The sequence below is a fragment of the Adelges cooleyi genome, unplaced genomic scaffold (genome assembly GCF_023614345.1).
Source record: "Adelges cooleyi isolate 19-005CV unplaced genomic scaffold, UGA_ACOO_1.1 ACOO_flye_CR_arks_rails_tigmint_CR_PRNA_574, whole genome shotgun sequence".
NCBI lineage: Eukaryota > Metazoa > Arthropoda > Insecta > Hemiptera > Adelgidae > Adelges > Adelges cooleyi.
In genome coordinates, this window is record NW_026096268.1 from 15,354,962 (window position 1) to 15,379,631 (window position 24,670).

At 32.9% G+C, this 24,670-nt stretch overlaps 7 protein-coding genes across 10 annotated transcripts in view; 3 read left to right on the top strand and 4 right to left on the bottom strand.

Moving 5' to 3' along the window:
• Positions 1 to 3,501: 3,501 nt before the first annotated feature.
• On the bottom strand, positions 3,502 to 6,333 carry LOC126843232 (uncharacterized). The gene is made up of 6 exons (XM_050580611.1): positions 6,229 to 6,333; positions 6,016 to 6,042; positions 5,602 to 5,637; positions 4,298 to 4,339; positions 3,859 to 3,885; positions 3,502 to 3,659 (listed from the first exon to the last, which is right to left on the bottom strand). Exons 1-6 carry the CDS (start codon positions 6,281 to 6,283, stop codon positions 3,502 to 3,504), a joined length of 345 nt encoding a protein of 114 aa, XP_050436568.1. The 5' UTR covers positions 6,284 to 6,333.
• A 619-nt stretch (positions 6,334 to 6,952) lies between these two features.
• On the top strand, positions 6,953 to 10,574 carry LOC126842801 (methionine aminopeptidase 2). Its single transcript, XM_050579967.1, has 8 exons — positions 6,953 to 7,308; positions 7,676 to 7,894; positions 9,015 to 9,157; positions 9,230 to 9,467; positions 9,540 to 9,634; positions 9,695 to 9,836; positions 9,918 to 10,223; positions 10,299 to 10,574. Exons 1-8 carry the CDS (start codon positions 7,161 to 7,163, stop codon positions 10,418 to 10,420), a joined length of 1,413 nt encoding a protein of 470 aa, XP_050435924.1. The 5' UTR covers positions 6,953 to 7,160; the 3' UTR covers positions 10,421 to 10,574.
• On the bottom strand, positions 10,517 to 13,700 carry LOC126842803 (ubiquitin-like protein 4A). Its single transcript, XM_050579969.1, has 3 exons — positions 13,379 to 13,700; positions 11,069 to 11,174; positions 10,517 to 10,978 (listed from the first exon to the last, which is right to left on the bottom strand). Exons 1-3 carry the CDS (start codon positions 13,424 to 13,426, stop codon positions 10,704 to 10,706), a joined length of 429 nt encoding a protein of 142 aa, XP_050435926.1. The 5' UTR covers positions 13,427 to 13,700; the 3' UTR covers positions 10,517 to 10,703.
• Positions 11,934 to 13,383, bottom strand: LOC126842802 (presenilin homolog). The gene has a single exon (XM_050579968.1). The coding sequence runs from the start codon at positions 13,233 to 13,235 to the stop codon at positions 12,066 to 12,068; it is 1,170 nt and encodes a 389-aa protein (XP_050435925.1). The 5' UTR covers positions 13,236 to 13,383; the 3' UTR covers positions 11,934 to 12,065.
• Positions 13,701 to 15,731: 2,031 nt separating the features above from the next.
• LOC126843633 (uncharacterized) lies at positions 15,732 to 17,323 on the top strand. Its single transcript, XM_050581280.1, has 4 exons — positions 15,732 to 15,900; positions 16,487 to 16,626; positions 16,814 to 17,232; positions 17,309 to 17,323. Exons 1-4 carry the CDS (start codon positions 15,806 to 15,808, stop codon positions 17,321 to 17,323), a joined length of 669 nt encoding a protein of 222 aa, XP_050437237.1. The 5' UTR covers positions 15,732 to 15,805.
• LOC126843491 (uncharacterized) lies at positions 17,324 to 18,249 on the top strand. Its single transcript, XM_050581049.1, has 2 exons — positions 17,324 to 18,102; positions 18,163 to 18,249. The coding sequence occupies exons 1-2, from the start codon at positions 17,353 to 17,355 to the stop codon at positions 18,241 to 18,243; spliced, it is 831 nt and encodes a 276-aa protein (XP_050437006.1). The 5' UTR covers positions 17,324 to 17,352; the 3' UTR covers positions 18,244 to 18,249.
• A 448-nt stretch (positions 18,250 to 18,697) lies between these two features.
• Positions 18,698 to 24,670, bottom strand: part of LOC126843830 (protein sickie) — an 85,679-nt gene continuing 79,706 nt past the window's right edge. Inside the window, exons 26-36 of one of the 4 annotated variants that reach the window (XM_050581644.1) lie at positions 22,446 to 22,529; positions 22,231 to 22,378; positions 21,983 to 22,077; positions 21,590 to 21,786; positions 21,325 to 21,493; positions 20,929 to 21,249; positions 20,596 to 20,849; positions 20,384 to 20,530; positions 19,889 to 20,319; positions 19,533 to 19,804; positions 18,698 to 19,444 (exon numbers count right to left, since the gene is read on the bottom strand). In XM_050581644.1, the coding sequence (XP_050437601.1) occupies positions 19,334 to 19,444; positions 19,533 to 19,804; positions 19,889 to 20,319; positions 20,384 to 20,530; positions 20,596 to 20,849; positions 20,929 to 21,249; positions 21,325 to 21,493; positions 21,590 to 21,786; positions 21,983 to 22,077; positions 22,231 to 22,378; positions 22,446 to 22,529 (2,229 nt within the window). In that variant the 3' untranslated portion in view covers positions 18,698 to 19,333. Of the gene's footprint in view, positions 19,445 to 19,532; positions 19,805 to 19,888; positions 20,320 to 20,383; positions 20,531 to 20,595; positions 20,850 to 20,928; positions 21,250 to 21,324; positions 21,494 to 21,589; positions 21,787 to 21,982; positions 22,111 to 22,230; positions 22,379 to 22,445; positions 22,530 to 24,670 lie in introns of all 4 variants that reach the window. The other 3 variants (XM_050581641.1, XM_050581643.1, XM_050581645.1) reach the window with 3 other exon arrangements.

Below are 24,670 nucleotides of genomic sequence, written 5' to 3' on the forward strand. Positions count from 1 at the left end.
TTGATGCACCGACATCATTAAAACATTTAAATTATCGTTATCTTTGAACCGACATTTTTATTATGATTATTGTGCAACAAAAGTGAAGCACAAATTAATCTATTCATTAATAATAACTAACACAAAACCTGTGTGGTAGTGTTGCATTCTTTTATCTAATTTATATATATATAGTAGATAACCCTTCAACTACAGTATGTTGTAGGTCAATTAGTTCTAGACTAATGAAGTTATATCTCATGTGTGTGATCATTGTCAAATAAACCGCTTTATTATTGGACCAAATGTAACTTGTGCAGTTTTTGTTTTTTAAATAAACCTATTGAGAGTTTAATAATTATTGTTCAAGTATGAAGTTGAAGATTTTATAATATAAAAAAAAAACCACAAGCATAATAATAATACAATTTAATAATAGCCTCAATTATAGATAAACATAATAAGTGTTAGAACTAACTGAATTAATAATACATTAAAAAATATTTATAATAAAATAATTGTATTCCCGTTATAAGCTCTAACCACAACAGTTAATAACCGTTAGGGCTTTTCAGTGTAGCAACCAGGTTTGTATGTATACCCTATATAGAATTTATGTCAATTATGCATTATTACACCATAATGAAAAAATTTAAAATTCGATATTTAAATAAAAATTAAACGCTATAGACCGAAAATTTAGAAGTAATACACGGTCGACGCCAAACAATGTAGTTCGGTAGCTAACTTATTTTAAAAAAACCGACGAGAGACTATAGTTTAAGTCCTCCTCTTTTTGATGAAACCCAATTTTTTTGAATCGCTGTCAAGGATGCTGTGATAGTCCGAGAAATAGTTTAACTACTAACTTAAAATTTTAAATTATTCAAATCTGGTCGTTGGCCAGTCAAAATGTACAGCAAGTTATTCTTAATAAAATGGCTATCTTGGATTTAAAAAAATTCATATAGTATATATCAGTAATTACCAAAAAAAAAAAGGCAGCGTTTTATATTTATATTATTCAAAAAGACAATGTCGCCCAGTTAATTATAATATCATTTAACAGGCGACTTAAGCATACTGAACGGACAAACTTTTACCAACAGATGAGGACAACAATCAATTAGGCTAGAATGAGATTTAAAAATTCAGTCATTTGTTGAACACTGCATCTTACAGTATTATCTTCTAAGTTTTCAACTCAAATTGCCCCTTAAATACAGATTTTTGAAGTATAAAATATATATTAATTTAAATTGAATAAACTATTTAAAAAAAAACAAAAGGTTATTTCAATCATCATAGTAACCGTTCTATTAAAAGACGGTAATAAATAATAATCCAAGTAATTATGTATTTTTGGTCGTCAAGGCTAGTTTTCTCTGCCGTTGTCTAGCTACCCTCGACGTTTGAATACGTTTACTTTTCACTTGCCCGCCACCGTTTCAATTACGCACAATTTTCTACAATTTTCTACACACACACCAGCAATTTTTTCCTCAAGTATGTTTTACGCGATGCCTGAAGAGCATTCCTCGCCGTTTCGGTCGACTCCTGGCCGTTCCCAGTGGGACGTACTGAGGATGGAACAGGAGTCCGTAATGAAATGGCTCTTTAATACACCGCCAGCTTCGGCTGGCCTAATTTCCGGCACTTCAAACCACGAGCCAATGGACTGGCGTCATGTTGATAAACCCACGAGCTGGGAACTATCGACAACAGACGCGGAGCCCATGGACTGGGAATCGACGGACGCGGAGCCCATGGACTGGGAATCGACGGACGCAGAGCCCATGGACTGTACCCCCGACGAACTTATACGGGTCCGTTGTTAATTGTCATGTTTAGCTTTTGTTGTACACGCTCTATGTTTCACTGTTACTATTTTTTCAGATCAAGTGTTCCATAAATCAGCCCATGGACTGTACCCCTGACGAACTTATACGGGTCCGTTGTTAATTGTCATGTTTAGCTTTTGTTGTACACGCTTTATGTTTCACTGTTACTATTTTTTCAGATCAAGTGTTCCATAAATCAGCCCATGGACTGTACCCCTGACGAACTTATACAGGTTCGTTGTTAATTGTTATGTTTAGCTTTTGTTGTACGCTTTGTTTTACTATTACTACTTTTTCAGTTCAATTTTACCTTAAAACAATTGTTTTTTTTTACTAAATATTAAATTTTAGTAATAATTTTTTTTGATTTTTGTATACATTTAATTCGCAAAGTTTATTATTTACCATGTTTTCGTTTTTTGATTGATTTTTCTTACGTATAAAACATATATGTTATATATATATGTTTTTTTTTTACATAATATTTAACATTTGTTTTTGAATTATATTTTGTTCTCTATTCTGTACAATATTAATTGTTTAAATTGTATTTTTTATTTGTTATAATTTATTTTTACACTTGTATAAGAAATTAGAATATTAGTTTTATAATAAAATGTATATTTCTGTCTTTGCTCAACTGGTTTGACGATTTTACTACCTATTTTAATTGTAGCTGTATATTTTTTTTTACATGTTATAGATTTGAATTTTGTTTCATATAATATATGCGCATTCGTTAACATGGTTACAGTTTTTGTTGGATAATGTTTTAGACACTGAAAAACGTTATGAAACAACCACACTCCTTTGCTTGACAACTGATAGATAATAATAATAGAATGTTTATTAAAGTGAACTGCTCAGCAGGTTGACAGTGTGACATGGTGTAAGAATCGGATGAGTTGCAGTTTTAAAACATGATTATAGAAATCTAAATGATAAAATAAATTATAAATTTAATCTTAAGAATTTTAAAATTAGTATGGGAAATTAAAATGGTTAACTGACAATTTGGTTAAATCAACTATACCTATTTACATAACTTATGTAACATAAGTAATATTAATTTTTGGCGAGTTCCTCTAAAACATAATAGTTTTGTCAAACACGAATTTATAGCTATATTTTTACTTAATTTTTTGTTGTAAAAATGTTTCCAGTAATAATATTACTGTCTTCAATACACAAAAATGAGTAAACAAATGTGTGATTTTCAGTCAATAATAATTAAAATGTGTAATTAACAAAAAGGCAAAACATTTCTAAATAGTAAAAGTTTATTACGGTTAAGTGAAATACATCATTTTTGGTTTTAATACATTTGATAAACGATTGTATGGGAATCGAAAGGAATTGTGTATATTCATATGATACGTTAAATAAATTTCCTTTTGAAATATGTTATTCACAAGTAATGTATAAATTATTTTGGAAAATTTAGTATAATAAAGATTTGCGTTAAACTCTTTCAGCTAAATCAATTATTTAACATCTAATTTCTAATGGCGCATTAAATATGTGCTTTTGTTTTTATAAATCTGAACGTATTACATCAAATTTGTTATATTCCTTTATCGGAAAAAAGTTACTTTATTTTAATAATTACCACAGTGAACTACAATAGTAATTATATAAGTTTTTTTTTAATTAGAAACATTTTAAATAAGGAATAGCCTACCTAGGTGTTCAATGGTTTTGAGTCACAGCAACTACATACAATACAACAAAAATAAGGTATGCAACACACAGCATCTTCGCCTTTATTTGCACACTTCTTTAAACATTTCGCACATATTTGGCCCATCTTTTTTGCTTTTTCTTCTACACTTCTGTCTTCTACAAACATTCAGAGTTATCAGGACACTAGGTTATTTCAAAGTAGATACTTTTAAAATTGCACACAATTTACTAGCCATTAAGACATTCTAGAAATAAAATATCAAGCTCGTGTCCAACAACAATATTGAGAAGAAAAAAAATACACTTAACAGGTATAAACATTTTTAGTATATATATTCAAAACATATATACTGACCGTTTGACTTCTTATGAAGCATATCCGCTAAATCCAAAAATGTTTATAAATCAAATTAAATGTTTGCTAACGATAAATTGACCATTATGGTATGTAGAAAAAATAATAATAAAATGTGTGTTATTTTCAAAATAACTTGAATGCAGTTTTAAATTAATTCCAAAAAAAAACGTTTACAATAATGTAACAACATAATGATGAAAAACGTGCATTGATTGGGGTGAAAAGTATAAGATTTATATTTACATTTAAAAATATTAACGTTAAGTATCCATTGAGGAATTTAAAAATTCAATGAATAATGTACACTGAAGCTGAGATTAAAGACACTAAAGAAAAAAATGTTTTTTTCTAATTCAGAAATAACACCAGACATTTACTTCATTATTGTTATTATTGTTTAAACTATTTTATACAAAAAATTACATATTGTACTGACGTGTAATACTCTTATAATTTTTTTCCTCCGACTTTTGTTTACCTAATGCAAAAAAAAAATAGATACAAAGCAAATTACTGTTTGCAATTTTAAGGTGCCATTATGTGGTCTTTATAAAATAAATCATTTTGTAGGTATCAATTTTTAAAAGATTTTTTTTTTTAGTTTTTAATTTTTTTAAGGTATAAATATCAGTTTTAAACAAAATGTTGCTTGTATACAAAATCATCATTAGAAAAAGAGGAATAAACCGGTATTTTTTTTTTTTTTTTTACAAAATAACTACTATCCAACTAATTTAAGCCTTAGAATGTAGAAATTGCGAAAACATTGATATATATATACACCCTTAATACTACTTAATAGTACTCTAAAATATTTTTTTTAGGAGTATAAAATATTTTTAATTTATTCCTCATTTAGTTGCGAACAATTTCGATATACTTACATAACACATTATTCTAACAATAGATTAGAAAAAAAAACAAGTTTTGAATACAAATATATTTTTTTTTATTATTATTACCCTCGGCAGCAAAGGCCATTATATAATTTATATAATAATATTGATATAATAAATATATAATATATAATAGCTGACCAAAGCAATCATAATGCCTAAAGAGTGTATTATGAAATCTTGTTTTTTTTTTTTTTAAATCATTTTTTTTCTGATCTGTTGTTAGAATAATGTGTTATGTTCTATATAAAGTTTTTTTTTTTATTTTATAAAATAATATTATTTTTTGTTAATTACTTGTAAAAACTATGAACTAAAAAAATATATATTTGTTAAGTAACAGTATTCGAATCTTGTTTTTTTTTTAATTAATTTTTTTTCTGATCTAATGTTAGAATAATGTGTGATGTATTTTGGAATCCTTTGCAACTAAATGAGGAATAAATTAAAAATATTTTAAGGTACTATTAAGGGTATATATATATCAATGTTTTCGCAAATTTTACATTCTAAGGCCTAAATTAGTTGCATAGTAGTTTTTTTTGTAAAAAATAAAAAAATACTGGTTTATTCCTCTTTTTTTAATGATGATTTGTATACAAGCAATTTTCGTTAAAATGATATTTATACTTTAAAAAAATTAAAAACTAAAAAAAAAAATTTTGGAAAACTGATGCTCGCAATCTCTAAAAATAATTTTAAAAATCTCAAAAAAATTGGGAAATATTTTTTTACCCCATGGAACATAATGTCAAGAGAAGAACAAAAAAAACAATTTTTTTTTGGTACACCCTAATATATATATGTATATGTAGAGGGCTATTACTAATTCTATTTTGTATACTTTGTGAGTCTTCCGGCTCTGTCGAAACATCTCCACCTAATCCAACAAATTTTACAAATAAAATAACCGTTTTCAAACAAACAAAAAGGTTTGTGAAAAAATAAAAAGGTTAACAGGTTTTACTTTTTTACGCGATTTTATAGGAATTTTGATGTGGTCTTAATTGAAAAAATTAATTAATATATCATTTTTTTTCTTCTATTTTATTTATTTGGTGCAGTATAATACAAAAAAAAAAAGAATATGATAAATTGTTGCTCCCATTGTACCGCTATTCCACTTGTAGAGTTCTATATTACTTCACGATGACAGTTATACAATTGGTCAGTACAAGTTAAAAATATACAGAAATTTACAAGTACCTAATTAACTTGCATTGTTATAATTGATATAATTTTATGTTGTAATACTTACCTTCTGGACGTGGTTTACCTTGACTGACTAAATATAAAAAAGGAAAATTAAGTATCAATATATTATACTCATGCTTGCATACATATATTATGTGAGGAAAATATACAAGTATTGAACTTCCATCAGTTTTAACGTGTCGTTGAATTAAATATATTATTAAAGTCATAAGTACAGTATATTATGTTAATTTCGACTAATCTAGACAAAACTTACCCAATGAAATTTCCAAGATAATGATGGCTATGAAAATAATGGCGTTTTTTTGCATAATGTTAAAATAATCGTTTGCAATTGTGAAAAACACTATAATGTCGTACAATGTACCTACCAACGACTGTAGTAGTAAAAATACAAAGAGAAAAATTGAAATGTGTGTTATTTACACTGTCGAGCAAACACTATACTATTTTATTTACATTACAAATAGAAATATATTTTAAATGACATTATATTAGAACGCTTGTACGACGGAGTGTGAGCATTTTGTCAGCAATAAGCGCAAATTCTTGAAGCTCAAAATTTTCCACTATTTGAAGTATAACAAAAAAAAAATGCAATCCGTCTAAATTACTGCTTTGTATTTTACTTTGAAATCCTCAATTCATTCTTCTTCACGCTGTTGTGAACGAACATTGTACTTTTTATTTTATTTTTTTACTGATATTACCCATTTTTTTGACATTTTCATTAAAGGGGAGGACTATAGCTTGATTCGTTTTTGGAAAAACGGTCTGAGGCGGTAATTCATTTTTAAAAATATAATTTAATTTTCTCTATCTCTTTTTAACGATATCGTTCCTCGGACCTCTCTCTCTACTATCAGTCTTCGGTCTTACCAGTTACCAATGAGCTGGTTACACATGGTTACGTCCGGTTGATGTGATAACCGGTATTTATAACCTCAAATATTGTTATCAATATTAATGCAAATCAATTCGCTAGTCGCGACTCGCGACTACGATATTTTACCTTGTTGCATTTAAACCAATAGTCAATTTAAATAATTGTTCAATGTGCTTGTATTGAACTCATCAGTAGACCACAGTCCGCTAAACTGTTGTACCTTATTTACAATTATTATTGTTGACTAGTGATAAATCTGTTACTAATTAATTTATACGTTAACGTTTATTTTACTTACAATTATGGCTGCTGTCCTGGACGATGTCGGGAAATCCAAATCTGTAAAAAAAACCGAAGAAGTTGTCGAAGATGAAATCGAAGACATTGATGATGTTACTGCAGCCATCAAGAAGAAAAGAAAGCGTAGAAAGAAGAAATCGCAGACAAGCGGTAAGTGTTTTTTTTTTTCGTTGACGGTTAAAAATGTACTAAACAGTTACACAGTTTGAATTTTTTTTTTTACCACCTTTGTTTTTTTGCTGATTTTGAACCTGAAATTAGGAGACTTCACTGGTTCACAAGTTGTAGGCAGCTACTTGAGAGCGAAAGTAATTTGCTTGTACAAGCCGAAAATTGTTGTTTTTTATTACATTTAATAGCTATAACTACTTGAACTAGTCGAAGCCCTGGAATTAACAGTTTAGCATAAATAATATTGGTGTTTGATGTTATGCCAAAAGTATTAAGAATTATTTTATTAATGTATAATAAAAATAAGTGGATTTTAGTTAGTTATAGTATGTATTTTGTTCGACAGATGAAACCGAAACCAACGGTAAAGACGAAGTGGACGATGAAGTGACTGATGGCGTAACCAATATAAATATGGAAGAAAGTACAAATGTAGAAGGAGAAAAGAAAAAGTCAAAACGCCGTGGGAAAAAAAAGGAAAATAAAGAAGAACCGGTGGCCGATTCGAAAGAGAAAAAACAAACAAATCCGCCATCGGTACCTATTCACGAGTTATATCCTACGAGTAAGCGTTAACATTTTATTTTTCCTATATTTTTTTAGATCACGCATTTTATTAATAGTTATTTACACATTTATATGTGTATTATTCAATCGCTTTCTTTATTTTGAATTTACTAAAAAAAAATTGTTTAATTAATTATTATACTTAGTTTGTATGTACTCTATACATAATTATCACATGTTTGTGTAGTCTCTCTCTATATATAATGTATATAGAATACTTGCAAACAATATATATGTATGATGATCACACCACTATTGTAACTAATATATATGTATATTACAACAGTGGTATGATCATACGTGTATTGTGATAAGATAAAACACAATCATCGTACCTATTTAACAAATCAAATGCAGTGTACATTTTTGTTTAGTTATTTAATATGTAGATATTGAACACAAATTATGCTTTTGGGAAATATGTTTTTTTTTATAACTAAATAAACATTCTTTTTATCTACAGAAATGACAATTAGCTTAGAATTTTTTAATATAATGTACTAATTAGGTATTGACACATTATTCAATATTTCATACATTTTTAAAACATATTTGCATAATAATTTAAGTAATTTTTAAAATTTCTTATAGATTTTCAATATTTTTTTCGACTGCCAACCGATTTATTGATTAATTTCCCAATTAAATTTATGTAGATTTTTCATCAATCCAAAATAATTTGAATATATTATTTTAGCAGGACTTTAAACTGAATATAAACATCTGCATTTTTAGGGAAACCCGTAATCCAAAAACCACCTAAGCCTATCCCTACAAGAATTATTAATGGTTTTTGATACCAATTGAAAACACAAAATTTAATTTTAAAAAATTCAACAAATTCGCAGTTGCTATCAAAATATTTATCTAATGAATAAAATATCATCGGTTTAATGCATTTATGATGGTTTGCATAAAAAATTTAATAACTCATTGGTTCATTAAACTTTTAATGAATGTTAATGCAACCCGGCATAAGAGTTTTAATGTGTTTTTTACACTTTTAATGAATTTTATCAAATAGTTAAACAAATAATAGTTAATTTGTCGTAGTTATGGCCTTGAAAGCACAGACAACACCTTACTTACTTAAAATCAATTTTGTCGACAATTTCTAGGTGAATATCCGGTTGGCCAAGAAGTCGAATACGACGGTCGAATGGGCAAACAGCGTATCACGAGCGAAGAAAAACGAGCAATCGAACGTTCGAGATACGACGATTACAACGATGCCCGACGTGCGGCCGAAGCTCATAGACAAGTAATTGACGAGTTCATCGAATATATTACGTACTTGCGAGATGTTTACGGTTTAAATATTCCCATTAAATAGGTACGCAAGCATATTCAGAGCTGGGTAAAGCCCGGTATGACGATGATTGAAATCTGTGAAGAACTGGAACGTTGTTCCAGAACTCTGATAGGAGAAGACGGACTCAAAGCCGGCTTAGCGTTTCCCACTGGTTGTTCGAGGAACAACTGCGCCGCCCATTATACGCCAAACGCTGGCGATCCGACGGTTTTATTGTACGACGACGTGACCAAAATCGATTTTGGTACTCACGTGAATGGTAAATATAATAAAAGTTTTTTTCTTAATCAAATTTATTATAATTATAATATATTATATAATGTTTTTCCAGGTCGCATCATCGATTGTGCGTTCACGTTGACTTTCAATCCCAAGTACGATAAACTCGTAGAAGCTGTTCGAGACGCCACCAATACAGGCATAAAAGTAAAATAACCTTTTTTTTTTTTTCATACAATATTTACTATTAAAAATTTTTTTTACCAGGCAGCCGGTATTGATGTGAAATTATGTGAAGTCGGCGAAGCCATTCAGGAAGTAATGGAATCCTATGAAGTAGAACTCGACGGCAAAACATACCCTGTGAAATCTATAAGAAATCTCAACGGTCATTCAATCGATTCATACAGTGAGTGTGCTGACACAACGACAAAGGGGGGGGGGTGCCTTAACCACTACAAATACTGTACCTGCATTATTATTATTTAAGGAATTCACGCCGGTAAAACCGTGCCGATCGTTAAGGGCGGCGAAGCGACCATGATGGAAGAAAACGAATTCTACGCCATTGAAACGTTCGGTTCGACGGGACGCGGCATAGTGCGTGACGATATGGAAACGTCGCATTACATGAAAAACTTTGATGCGCCGTTCGTACCTTTGCGTTTGCAAGCGTCTCAAAAGCTACTCGGCGTAGTCAATAAGAATTTCGGTACGTTAGCGTTTTGTAAACGTTGGCTCGATAGAGTGGGAGCCACCAAATATCAAATGGCCTTGAAAGATTTATGCGATAAAGGTAAGAAGAATTGGATGGATGTGGTTTTTTTTTAAAAATGAAAATTATTTATTTACATTACGACGATGTTTACAGGTATTATGGACGCTTATCCGCCGTTGTGCGACATTAAAGGCTGTTACACGGCCCAATTCGAACATACCATCGTCCTGAGACCGACGTGCAAAGAAATCATCAGTAAAGGCGACGATTACTAATTTAAAATGTAAAATACGAGTGATTATATATATAATCACTAAAAACAACATTATGTTATGATTAAAATTTCAGCTCTTTGTGGCCAATAAAGTAAATAAAAAACAAATTCAGCATTATAATAAATGAAAAAGCCTATACAAAAAAAAAAAAAAATACATATATCGACGCTACAATAGTCAAATATATAATACTAGTACAACATATTATTAATAGAAATAGATAAAAAGGTTACTTAAATTGTATTTTAAATTATATTACAAAATAATTACGCTTAGTGTATACTTATTGTTGATTTTTTTGAGGCTGTTCATCGTTGGTTAATAGGGACTTTGCCATTCGTTCGTAATCGTCTAAGCTGAACTGCGTGAGCGAACGATCAAATTCTTTCATGAACTCTTTCAACACCTTCACCGTGTCCTCGGTGCTGTAATGTTCTCGTACGTGTTTAGTAATCATATCTTCTAGTTCGTCGGCCTTGACGATTGTCTGTTGTTTAACGATTAGATTGATCCTGGTGCCGTCCTTGATTTGCGGATAATCGACCAGAGTTTTTTCATCTGCATCAAAAACCACAAGCGTAAGAACATCATATTTTAAACATAACACAGACGGCGGCGTACTGCCCGCACAAGGCTTATTATAATTACCGCACAACGGACGTCCAGTAAGAAGGAGTCTCTGATCTTTGACGGGCACCTTCAGCGCTTCGAACACATGATTTTTTAACTCTGCTACCGTCATTTCACTATGAACCTAAAAATTAATTTTGTTCGTATTAAAATGCTATTGTTATCTTTGAAATTAAGAACACCAAACTAAAGAAAAAAATGTATTCATAAATTCACTATTCTGCACGAAAATAATAAAATAATGTACATGTTTAGTAGTTTGACAGACAATTTGTATCTTTTAAACACAATCGATGTAAGCGTGAACCCATTTTATTTGTCGATTGCCTAGCAATAATAATGTGCCCGGTGATAATTAAAGTATCCATCCGATTAAGATACATTTTTTTTTTTTTTAATCATATTGTCTGTCTAAATATAATGTTATTCTATAAAAGTATAACAATTAATACAAACAATGTAGTTTTACATCAAGTTCCATTATACCACAGTATCGTAAAGTCTACACGGTCGTACATACGCCGTCGAGTTCTTATTTACTTTATTACGTTTCGTAGAATAATATTATAGGTTTCTTATTATTCTTTGGCTCGACCATTAATACTACAATAATGTTTTAGTTACGCTATTAAGTAGATCTTGAGAAAATATTCTTATTAATAATAACTAGATATATAACATTATATTATATGGGTAATGTATGAGATAAAACAAACTATTAAAAAATAAATATAAATATATGTGTATCATTTATATATTATTACTGTAATGCAAACACGAAAAATGTATTTTAATTTTAATCACACGTTGAATGAAAAATAATTAGCAATATAAATATTAAAAAAAAGTTATGATTGTTTGTTACAATAAATAAAAATGTTATAATAAATGAAAACTAAGACTAAACGGTGAGTATATATTTTTTTTTTGTAATCCGTTTTAAAATTATACAATAAATTGTTGGAAAAAAATTAGTTGATTACATATTATTTTATTAATACAAAAGTAAATTGTGTTATATAAAAACTTGTTGTGAAGCCAACATGTCTGCAAACGGCTTGACTAATCCTCGAGTAGCAAAATAAAACACAAGTCCAAACGCAATCGATATAGGCAGTGCGGGAAGTGCTCGTCTAAATATTGCCAACAACAAAAGTGTCAGACATAGTCCAATGAGAATGGCTACGAAACAAGCCAAAGTAGTATTCCAGTCGCCGTACGAAGATGCTTTGCCCACGAGAACGCTGTAAAATATGAAATCTCCGAGGCCCAGTTTGATCCCTTTCTCGTCTTCGTCCATCGGCTGTCTAAACACTCTGACGTCTTGTTCCTGCGGCTGTCCGTGATTTTCAACCCACGTCTCTGTGAATCCGTTCTGGCTGTCTGTAGTGTTGGTGCTGTCCGAACGATTCATCATGTACACCACGGTCGATGAATAGATCAATGCGGGAAATATCTGCTCGTTGCGCTCTTCGGCCAATTCCACGAGTATGCGAAGCGGTCCCCTCGGCGTCAGCACGGCCACCAAATCCCAAATAGATATCACCAACAGTACCGCCCACGTAGTCCACTCGGGCAAATACTTGATGAACACCAACGCCATGAGAGCGGCAATGAATATTAGATAACATTGTTGAATGCGTAACGGGCCTTTCCAATGAATGCACACCATGCCGAGCATGCCCACGTTCCAGATGACCAAAAGAAACGTTATATAATCCATGGGCACATTGTAAGTGTGTAGCATTTCTTCAAAGTAAAGACTCGTGAACATGGACAGAAGCAGCAGAGAAGACATGATGAGCCATCCGTGAATGAACGTGTAACATCGATACTTGTACAACAAGATAAGAAAAACGGTCATCACAATGACGACCGTAATCAAGATTACCGAATTGGCCAGTGCGTTCCACACTTTGGTGGACGGTTCGGGGCTTGTCTCGTGAAACGGCGTGTACACCAGAAACATGTCTTTAACGTTGTAAAACGTTACCGAGTTTATAGTAGCCACTACGACTAGCATGCACATGGACACGGGCACAAACAACTTAATGACATGCTCGGCTCCATACTTGAGCGTCTCTTCTTCCTGAGCCGTCAGCGAGTCTCGACGCGACGATTCCCGGTTGGACGACATTAGTAATACTGTTTCTGCGACGGGTGACGACGATACTTGGTCGCACATGAATGAGTGTTGAAACCAAAGGAGAAATCAAGCGATAACGTCCCCAAAGAGAATTTACACAAATTTTAAATGCGTTCGTACTTGCTAGTTGTGCTATACAAAGTAACGAAATAATTTAGATTTTAAAAAGCTTCCATACTCACATCGAATGAACATTCCTGTCCATTAAGTATCTTGATGGTGATTTTCATTGTTACAATAGCGAACGCAGGTAGGAAAGATTAGTGCATTTAAACGGCAAAGTCGGTGTCTAGAATAATTATTACTGACGCTGCGCCCTTAATGCATTTTCCGGTTAATAGGTCGGTGTATATTAGTTAACAAATTCGAAAAAAAAAAAATGTAAGATAGCAATGCAAAAAAAAAAACAGTCTTACGGTAATTATGAAAATAACTTGCTAGGTATCGACTCCGCGGTGAGGAGTTGATAGAAATAATGACAGATAAAATACTTAATATGCTAAACCGTGAAGCCAGCCACTGAACTCTAAGGAAAACAAAATCATCGATTAACACAACAAGCAAAGAGATTCCAAGTGTCCAAGGACATTTATAAATGGAGGTAAAATCGAATATTTGAAATGTTGCCGCCAAAAACTGTTGTATCCCAAATAGCAAAATATACCTAATATAATATATATTATACAATTCTATATATTTTATTTAATATAAGTTATACATTTATAAAAAAAAAAAATGAATTAACTGCTATTCGTTTGTTTTTTATAACGAGTTTAATTTGATAATATATATAATATAGTTTACACTGAAATTATGTAATAACCCTTTTTTTTTTTGTAAATTATTAATTACTTAAGTAACACTATCTATAACTTATACTTTAACGTTTATTGTTAATGACGCTTTTATAACAACAATATTTTTCAAGCAATAAACAAAATACACTTTTCTAGGCGCCAAATATCTTAATGTTTTTATGGCAAATGTCCTAAGAAATACATAAAATACAAATAACTAGAATTTCATTTATCATTTATTTTACTTTGTTTTTTCCTTTAAACATTTAGATATATTGTACGACGTTGATACCTATTGGCTATTTGTTTTATTATTTTTAAAATTGCTGTTATATTTAAATTACTGTTAATGAATCTATATATGTATGAAAAACAAAAATTATCTGGTAATTGGAATTTATTTCCCCAATAAAGAAATATTATTATTATTATTACATTGGACTAGAAGAAACTATTTTTTTTACATTTTCATTTTTATAAGTGTTAAAAATAGTTTATAGCAATTAGTTTTAGCAAATAGTTTTTACCAATTATAAGTTTATAATTGGTCTATATTTGCTCTTAAAAAACATGTATATGAGTATTAATGAAAGTCTAAAAAACAACCTTTTTTAATAGCTTTTATGTTGAGACTATATATTGAGATTTGACCGGCATTCATATTACCATTTGTCTCTCATGTGACATATTTATACTATACCTTGTATACTATAATACAGCATAAGATGTTCGGCTAATTGACAATTTTCAGTTTTAATAATTTAAACAAACAAATAACAATAATTATCATAATAAAGATAATGATGACTGATGAGCAAAAATAGAAAAATCCCAGTAGATCCCCCTTATGTGTTCTTTAATTATGTTAATTACCATTTACCGCGGTACTAGTTGGTCAACAATTATTATAACGAAAATCTACATAATAATATTACAAACATGAATAATAATTTATTCATGGAAGAACAAACCTGTCAGTATTATTTTAACCGGTGTGGTTCAATCATTTGGACCACGAATAGTTATTTAAATAAAATCGTTATAGTTGGTAAATAGTAATGTATAGTATTTAAATTTTCTAAGAAAAACAAAAAAAAATCATAATAATAAATTACATTTCACAATATCTTATAAAAAATATGGAAGACAAATTATTTGATGACTGCGAGAGTACGTTATACCTGAGTTTGTTAGCTAGTTATTAATTATTTACTTACAAAAAAAAAAAATTATTACACATTTCACAACTAGATATTCGCTTGGAAATATATATTAATAATACACAATATCCAAAATAAAATGCTAAATTTATTGTACCTGATTTAATTTTGCGGTTTTAAAACATATATATTTTAAGTACTAATTAGACTAATTTTTTAAAAGAACGAATATATATATTTGTCAGATTTGTGATACCTTTTTAACTAATACTAAATAAATATGTGATAATCTTTAATACTTTAAAAAAAAACATATGCTCTTACCTAGTGTCAAAAATATGGTTGTACTTGTTAGTCATTTTGTAAAGTATATGTATATTGGTAATATATATAGGTACATTGAATTTGATGAAAACGTTTTTACAACTAGTGTTACTCGCTTGTTTTTTTTTTTTGTGTATTTTCAGACGAAAAACGATTGCTCGGTCTAATGCAAAATAAACAAGAATTCGAAAAATACATACTTGCCAAACACAAAAGCAGCATTTGCAACGTCCCGCTTGAACCGTTCATATGGGCTGTACATTTCAATATCCCCAAGAACAATAGATTTCCCACGTTGGACAATATATTCAAACAGAGTTTTTCCCACATGAAAACTTCATACGGTTTTTTGCCGGACAAACAAGTGATGGGCATGACTTACACGGCACTGGGAATTCCAACGGTGTGCGGTGAACCAAGCAAGTAAGTTTCAAAGTTATGTATTAAATATATATTAGGGTGTACCAAAAAAATTTTTTTTTTGTTCTTCTCTTGACATTATGTTCCTCGGGGTAAAATAATATTTCCCTATTTTTTTCAGATTTTTAAAATTATTTTTAGAGGTTGCGAGCATCAGTTTTCCAACTGTATATTCAAAACTTGTTTTTTGTTTTAATTAATTTTTTTTTTTTGATCTATTGATAGAATAATGTGTTATGTAAGTATATCGGAATTCTTTGAAACTAAATGAGGAATAAGTTAAAAATATTTTATACCCCAAAAAAAAATATTTTAGGGTACTATTAAGGGTATATATATATATATATATATCAATGTTTTCGCAAATTTTACATTCCAGGACCTAAATTAGTTAGATAGTAGTTCTTTTTGTAAAAAAAAAAAAAAAATACTGGTTTATTCCTCTTTTTCTAATGATGATTTTGTATACAAGTAACATTTTGTTTAAAATTGATATTTATACCTAAAAAAAATTAAAAACTAAAAAACTTTTTTTTGGTACACCCTAATATATATATAATATACACTTGACTTACAATTTTCCGGGTAGACGTTTTTTAAAAGCTCACAAGAAGTTCAAAGTGTATTATCCCACCAAGAGGCCTTCGAAGCTCAGAAAACGGCCAATCGCCATTTTGAAAAACAAATACTATGCCAACAAGAAGCAGCGCAGGAAAACAACAACAAACGGTGATTGCCTTATATATAATGACACTACATTAGTTGGTAAAATTCATATAAATTAAACAAACTTCGTGTGACTGGTGTGAAAAAAAAGAAAGCGAGTGAATGTACACAGAGGTGTTTTTGTGGAGAGACAAGAGGATTAAATCAGACCAATGAATTAGCTTTTAACACCGCGTTGTCGTGTCGACAGGACCAAAAAAAGTCAGTAATTCGCCTGGCCAAGTTGTCGAAAACCAACCGAAAGTGTCAATAAACGGGAACGACTCGACCAGCTGCTGTTTTGGAGAGCAAACCCACTTGGACACCACCTTACCGCCTCTAGCAAACGACGACCATCAAGACACCTCCTGGACTTCTCCAGAACAGAGCCCTTTGATATTCATCAGCAGAGATCCAAATAGTTGCGTGGACGACAACAACAACAGTAGCAACAGCTGGATGGACCATCACGAAATGGTTACTCCGAAATTGGAAAAACACACACCAAAGGACCAACTACTACATCTGGACCACTCTTACTGTTCGGTGGAAACGGTCAAGTTGACAAGATGGCAAAAACTTCAAACCCAAGACAGCGACAGTGACAGTGATGAGCCTCTTGGTCTTGTTGTGGAGGACACAAACAACGACCGACCGACCACAGCAGAGCTTAGCAGCAGCTCCACCGTTGATGTTTTGTCTTCAGAGGACATTTTGGTAGAAGACTTCAACCGTTTCATCGACAGCGACATGGCAAACGAAGCATACATAGAAGAAATCGTTTTGGAATCTTCGACGAGCAGCTCTTCACTTGCGGTGGACTTGAGTGCCGGTTTCTCGTCCGACAGTTCTTTGGAGATGCTTATCGTTAAAGGCCAACACCAAGCCAAGTCGGAAACTTTCACGTTAAACACCACCACCAGCAGCAGCAGTGGTTTGAACTTACAACGTAGTCTTACGTCTGACCAGGACCGTTGGTCGATCGGCTCCTCGGTTGACCGACCGATGGATTCCCAACACTCTGCCGTCGACTCGTCTGGTTGGCTGCAAATGAAGATCAATTTCAGCAGCTTGTCCTTCTCGGACTCGGTAGGCTCCAAGACGGTCACCGACGAAGACCGACGACAAGCTTCGGACAGATTGTCTTCGATAGATCAAACTTTCAAGTCCAACGACGACGACGATCAAGATTCTTGGGATAAAATCAAAAAAGACATCAAATGGAGTTTGGGATTTCAATCCCAGTCAAGCTGGACTTCATCGTCAGACTTGCCGAAGCAACCGTCGTGGTCCGACGACAATTCGATTGTTGGTCCGTCCGGTCCTGCGGCAAACCACGACGATGGCGACTCCGATGGACTGGAACGCATCAACAGCGACTTTATGAGTTGGTCGTCGTCCAGTGCCGGCGTCGCAAACATCTCATCGAACACAATCAACAACGCCTTATTCCGTAACTTCTCGTTTGAGGATTCGCTGTACTTACAAATGAACACTTCGGTAAGTCTTCGTTTTAAATTTGCCCCATTCTTGTTTAACACCTTCAATCGCCCCTTTTAGACTTCTTCGACCAACTACGAGTCTTCATTAGTGGGCATCGTCAAAATGGCCGAGAACATCAAAAAAACCGTAGGAAGTTGAATACGCCAAGTGATTATACATGTTAATTGTTATTTTAAGATTTCCCTTTTACATTTAACGCTTTTTACATATACGTCTTTAAAGACTGCTAATTAAATATAAAATAATTTAAACATAATATGTACTTTTTTTCTAGAAATAAATTAGGCGCATAGTTTATGTTTTAAATATATATATATTTTTTTTTAACTGATAAAAACATTTGTACTACGCTTAATGTATTTATGTATAAAACAAGTACAAATAAATAAAAAATATGACGTTTATAATACAAAAGCACTTACGTTAACAATAACAGTATATTAAGCGAGGTAATTACATTATACTTCATTTAATACATAAAAAACACTTCTAAGCAAATCAACTGTAATGAATAAAAAGCACCAAAAGTATTCATTGACTTAAATACAAGTATTACATACAATTTAAAAAATATATATATAATATATATTGTAGTTTTGGAGTGACATAAATTTTTACGAGTAATAAAGAATATTACAATACATTTTTCTCTCGTCAGTTATAATACGGTACAAATATAGTCGAATGTAAAATAATATATAATAATTGTATAAGTTATAAATCCTTTTGGAAGTCCACGTAGCTCACAATATATAAAAGCGTAAAAAATATTTTTTAATTACAATTTTTCTTTTTTTTTTAAATACGTTGTAAAATTTTTGCTAAGAAAACAGAATCTGTTGATTTTCACTTGACATCTTATAAAAATTGTTAACAGTTTGAGCATAAATAATTAATATTTACGACGAATACAAAATTAGAAAAAGCAGCCTTCATTTTTATTTTCGTGAAATAAAAAAACATCCGATTTTATTGTCAGTGGTAAAAATTTCAAAAAAATAATTCTTTTTAAAAAATGTCGAGCTTGCGCTTGTGTTTTATATAAAATAAAATAAAACAGTTTACGGCGGCACTCTGCTCGCCGGACTTTACGTAACATTAGACTATTTGGTAAAAACAACGTCTTTGGGATATATCGTGACCAAAAACTCTTTTTGGTTTACACATTTAACTTAAAAATAAAATAAAAATCACAAACAAATAATAATAAAATATCTCTCGAGTCTGCCTACAACGTCGCCAAGGTTCCATTGCCGCCGCCAATGGGCAAACTCATTTCCTTATCGTTCTGAGGACTAGAGTAATTTGCGGCTTCTTGAAGCGTCATCAACATGTTCAACTGGACAAGTAAAATAACGGATACATATAAATTGAGCACACAACCAACAAGTATAATAATCCACTTATAATTCAAGTATGATACTTACCAAAGGATCGTGATCTTGTTCCATATCGTAGCCAACGTCTTCCGGTCTTATTCTGATAAACGATTCCAACGTTTTACGCACGACGTTCGACCAAGGATACGATTGGACCACGAACGAAGTCGGGTCTTTCCAGGCGGATCTTTTGCCGTACAACTTGATTCCTTCGCGAACCACGTCCATCACGTACGGGACTAGCGAGTAGTTCCACAAATCCGTGAACCACGTCTGCGACGACTCCGGATCCATTGGACAAGAAATAAACAAGCCAGGACCTGGGGGGGGGGAACCATTATTATTACTATTACAATTTTTAATTACTCAATTTACTGTGTTTAGAAAATCAATCGCTCTACTACCTAGAGTCACTTCGGACGAATTGTGCGTTTCGATCAGCTGATTCAAGTGATTTCTCACTTCGGGAATCCAATCGACGACCCGTTTGAGTTGTGCGTTCCTCTGGCCCAGCTGACATTCGTGTTCTACGAGTTTACGTCTCAAGCAACGACCGAGAAAACCTTTCATCGGCTCCATGTGATTGGCGCACAGCACCCATCGGAAGTTGTGGTGTAGCTGCAGACTCGTAGTGGAACACGTCGATTGGTTAATAGTGCCGATTATGTACGGACATTTCGGACTGTGAAACCCGTTGAACACGTCCGGCAAAGAAAGCGCCTTGTGTAAGTTGTCCAATATTACAACGCTCGGAACTTGGGACGCGTCGCAATCGGCTTGGTCCGATATTCCGGACAAGTAACGTTGCAAATCTTTGTTGGTGTTGTCGTCGACACTAGAAAAACAGAACATTTTATTTACTACTAAACTGTTGTGGTACTTTTGTAAAAAAAACCAACCTGAAAGTAACGACGCTCGAAGAATTACATTCTTTTCCCGTTTTCATTGCCAGGAATTCGCCGAGCTTTGACGACAAATAAGACTTGCCCGTGCCGCTGGGCCCGCAAAGGATTATTCTATGATGTTCGCTCAACAAGGACACATACCTGGAACGAATGATTTTAAAGTTCAGGCTCATCGAAATAGCGACTCTCAATTTTTAATAACCGACCTCTGGAGAATAGTTTTCGGTATGAGCGTACTAAACGCCAGGGCGTCCAAGCTGCCCGAGTGCATGGCCCCTTTAAGGCAAATGGATATGTGCGAGCCGTTGGTTAAGCACTCGTAGGGAGACTTGTTGGACGACACCGCTTTGTTGTCCGTGCCGTTTGAAACGTAACGCACTAAATCGTCGACGTGATAGCTCCATATGGAATCGCCACAGAGTCCGAGTTTTGTTAACGGATCGATACGTTCTACATAATCCTAGGTGAAATTGAATTTTCAGATATCAGACGGGGACGGTAATCATACAATAACACAACTGTATGTGAAAAATACGTACTTTGAACCCTTTGACAACGAGATGGTCGACCATATCCCATTTTGTTTTTGGAGAAACCGGCAACGCAGATATCGTGCACGTCTTCTCTTTGTTTTCATTGTACTTGTTGAAGCTGCCGTGACTGCCGAGGAACACTTTGACTTGGACTAGAGCGGCGTCCGAGTCCAACGATTTCAATAACGCCTCGGTCGATTCGTCGCCCGGAGTATGACTCGACGACATAGGAGGAGACAATAAGGAACTACAACTTGACTGGAGAGACTGATCCGTCACGATTTTTTGCAATCTTTCGTTGTCCTGCTTCAAGTTTAACATCTCGTCCTAAACACAAACGACGCGTGTTACGACCACCGATTCTCTTAAAAATGTCCAGTTGACATTAACAGTGTAACTCACTCTCATCTTTATAACGGTGTCTTTCAACGATTCGAGTTGATGAGCCGAACTGAGAGCTTCCAATCTTATGTCGGTGAGAACGAGGTCTTTTTCTCGCAGTTGTTTCTTCAACTGATCCACCATTTCGGGACTCGAGTCGTGCTCGTTGCGATCACAGTCGTACAGACTCCTAAGGGGAACAAGACAAAATCAACAAGATTAAAACAATATAACATTTTCACAGTTGAACCGAACGACGACAAGGCTACCATTATTGCGGACTTACGTGGTGGACGAATGGCCGTTCTTCAGACTCAAACCGTTCATGTGGCCGGCGTTCAATAAAGGCGAAGACGGTGCCGACAGGTCCGAGAGGAATGCGTTTTGATGGGCTCGAGCGATTTGCGCTTCTTCCGCGTCTGACAAAGAATTACTGCGGTTTTTCTTTGAACGCGAAAAAGCTTTGTTGAACGAGCTGCGTAACTGCAAGTGAAAACAAAACAACAATATAAACCAGTCATCGGTGTTGTTGAACATTGGCCGCCAGTTATACAAGTAACACCGCTTTCATGACAGTTTGCACAGACTTTCGAGTGTAGTCAAACACCAATGAAACTATTTTGGTTGCTCTGTGCAATCTCTGCCATGCCAGTATGTACTGAAAAATTATCAATCGTACCCATCCTCTTTTCTTTTTCTTGTCGGCTTCGGACTGTTGAGCCGAACTCGATGCACTGCAAGCCGACGACAGAGAGTTCAAACTGGACACCGAATCTGTCGACAGTTGACGTGAAATGATGTTATTGCCTAAACACAAACGTTAGGAGAAAACAAAAGCGTTAAAAGCACTCTGGATTTAATTAACAACAACGCTGCCCCATTTCCACACACAACGACGCAAGCGATTTAGATTTACAAAAAAATTACCGGTGCTCGAGTCGGCCGCGGCCGAGTTGATGGTGTGCCGCCTTTGATGACCGTTGACGTTGGTTTGGTTTCCCGTAAAGTTCCCGGACTCTGCGTTTTGTTTTCTCAGCACTTCAATGGTCTGGCGCAATTCGCGAAGCTCGTGGTCCTGTGTGAAACCGAGAAAATAGCTAAAATGCTAAATCTGTTCAAGAAAAACTTGTCTGAGACTTTACCTTCTTTTCGGCGGTCGCGGTCAGTTGTTGAAGTCTCTGAGTCATGTTGGACAAAGACTGTTCGAACGCCGACACGACGTGCGCCTGAAACACAAACGATAAAAGAACTTTATTTCACACGACCAAATAACATTCACAAAGACTTTTGGTTTTTTTTATTTAGAAAATCTTAATTTTCAACAATCAACGCGATTTGTATTAATTAAAATGGCGCAATACAAAAATAAAATTCGACCAATTTCCCGGACTAGTTTGCATTTTAAAATATATCTGCTTATAACCACAACACACACACACACACACATAATGTAGGGATTTGCTTTGGAATGCTATAAAAAAACATTTTATTTAATATAAAACATTTTTTTTTTTAAGAGGGCGTCGCACCGCCTATTTTTAAGGCGTAAAGTATAGGCAATTTTTTACAAAATCTTAATTTAAAGGTTAAACTGTGATGTGTAATTATTAGTTCAATAACAGCTAGGACTCTATTTTGGTAGTTAATTTATTTTTCGGACTATCACAGTATCCTTGAAAGCGATTTAAAAATGTTTTTTCATCTGTACATGTTTAAGCAGACTGAAAATAACTCGCTTAATTTTGGATTTAGAGTAAAAGCACCCATTATAAAATTAAAAGAAAACAATATTTCGGAGGGCAAGACGGTGGTAATGACGTTTTTTTATTATTCTAAGTATAATGCTCAATACATAGTTTAGAAATAACGACTATTTTAACATTTTTAAATGACTGTAACTTTCCAAAAAATTAATTTTTAAAAAAAACGCACCGTCTTGCTCTCTGGAGTATTGTTTTCTTTTAATTTTATAATGGGTGCTTTTACTCTAAAACCAAAATTAAGTGAGTTATTTTAAGTCTGCTTAATCATGTTTTTACCACTGAAAATCACTGGTGCGACGCCCTATTAAATAAACGATTAAGGTTCTCGATTTTCAACAAATTATTTGAAAATAACTATTATTTCTCTTATCTGTTGTCTCTCTTATCACTTATCTCTCTTATCTTATCAGATAAATCATCAGAAATTTTCGTTATGATAAGAATTGTCGATTTTTCCGGTTGTGTGCCAAAATAAAGACATAAAAATATGTAAAAAAACAATGTTACTATTTTATTATGATTTATTTTTAATCGGTTAACGAAAAGCAACCACAAAATGTTGAACAATAAGATCAACTCAAAAACACTCGAGTGTTGGTTATTATAGGCGTTTTAACTTTGAAGGAAAATATAAACCCGTTAATGTCGACTATGATTTTATAATAATATATATCATGTACATAAATAGAAGAAACTTGAACACTCGAGTAAAAAAAAAACCAACAACAGCAATACTCGTAAATCGAATGATTTATTAACAGCTCTCTTAACAAAAGACAAGATAAGAGTAAAAACGAATTTGCGCTTAAACGAACCCCTGGCTTTTTAAATAAATATTTTATTAGATACCTAAATGGGGCTGAATTCCAAAAGGGGGAAGGGGTTAATTTCGGTGTCCCATTAACCGACAACGACCTCCTCTTGATCGCAGGTGCATTATCCTTTGGTGGATATCATCATCATAAATATATCATTATACAGTAAGTATATATCTCTATTATATAAAAAAAACACACGGCCACGGTAATTCTTAGCTCTCTCTGTCTCTCTTTAATGGACCTCAAGTGGAGAATTCCAGCCGACCCATTTTATCCAATCACATACACACACATAACGGCAATCATGCATTAATATATAGGTGCAGAGAACACAACACACCGCACCGCATACACACACACAAAATGATCGCAGGAAACATGATTTTTAATATATATATATATATATATATATATACGAGAGAGGAGATATCTTATAAATTGCCTGCCTATACCACACATGCAGCAGCAGGAACCTCATAATATAGTACTGCTGAGCCACACGCAAGTGTGCATGTCCAAGAGAATAAAACGTGATTTTTCGAGAAAAATAAAATGTATTTTATATATACCTTAAACACCTCTATCCGACGCTGGTGGCAAAACATATTCATTATTATTATCATAAGGTTATAAGCCAAAGGTGTTGTAACAACAATGGGCCCAAAAGAGACCTAAGAAACAAATCGTTTTTGGAGAAAACACCCGAATCGTGAAAAAAAGGTATACACCCCAACAATATAATAGTAGATATACGTGTCATCCTGCTGGTCGACCTTTGACTGATAA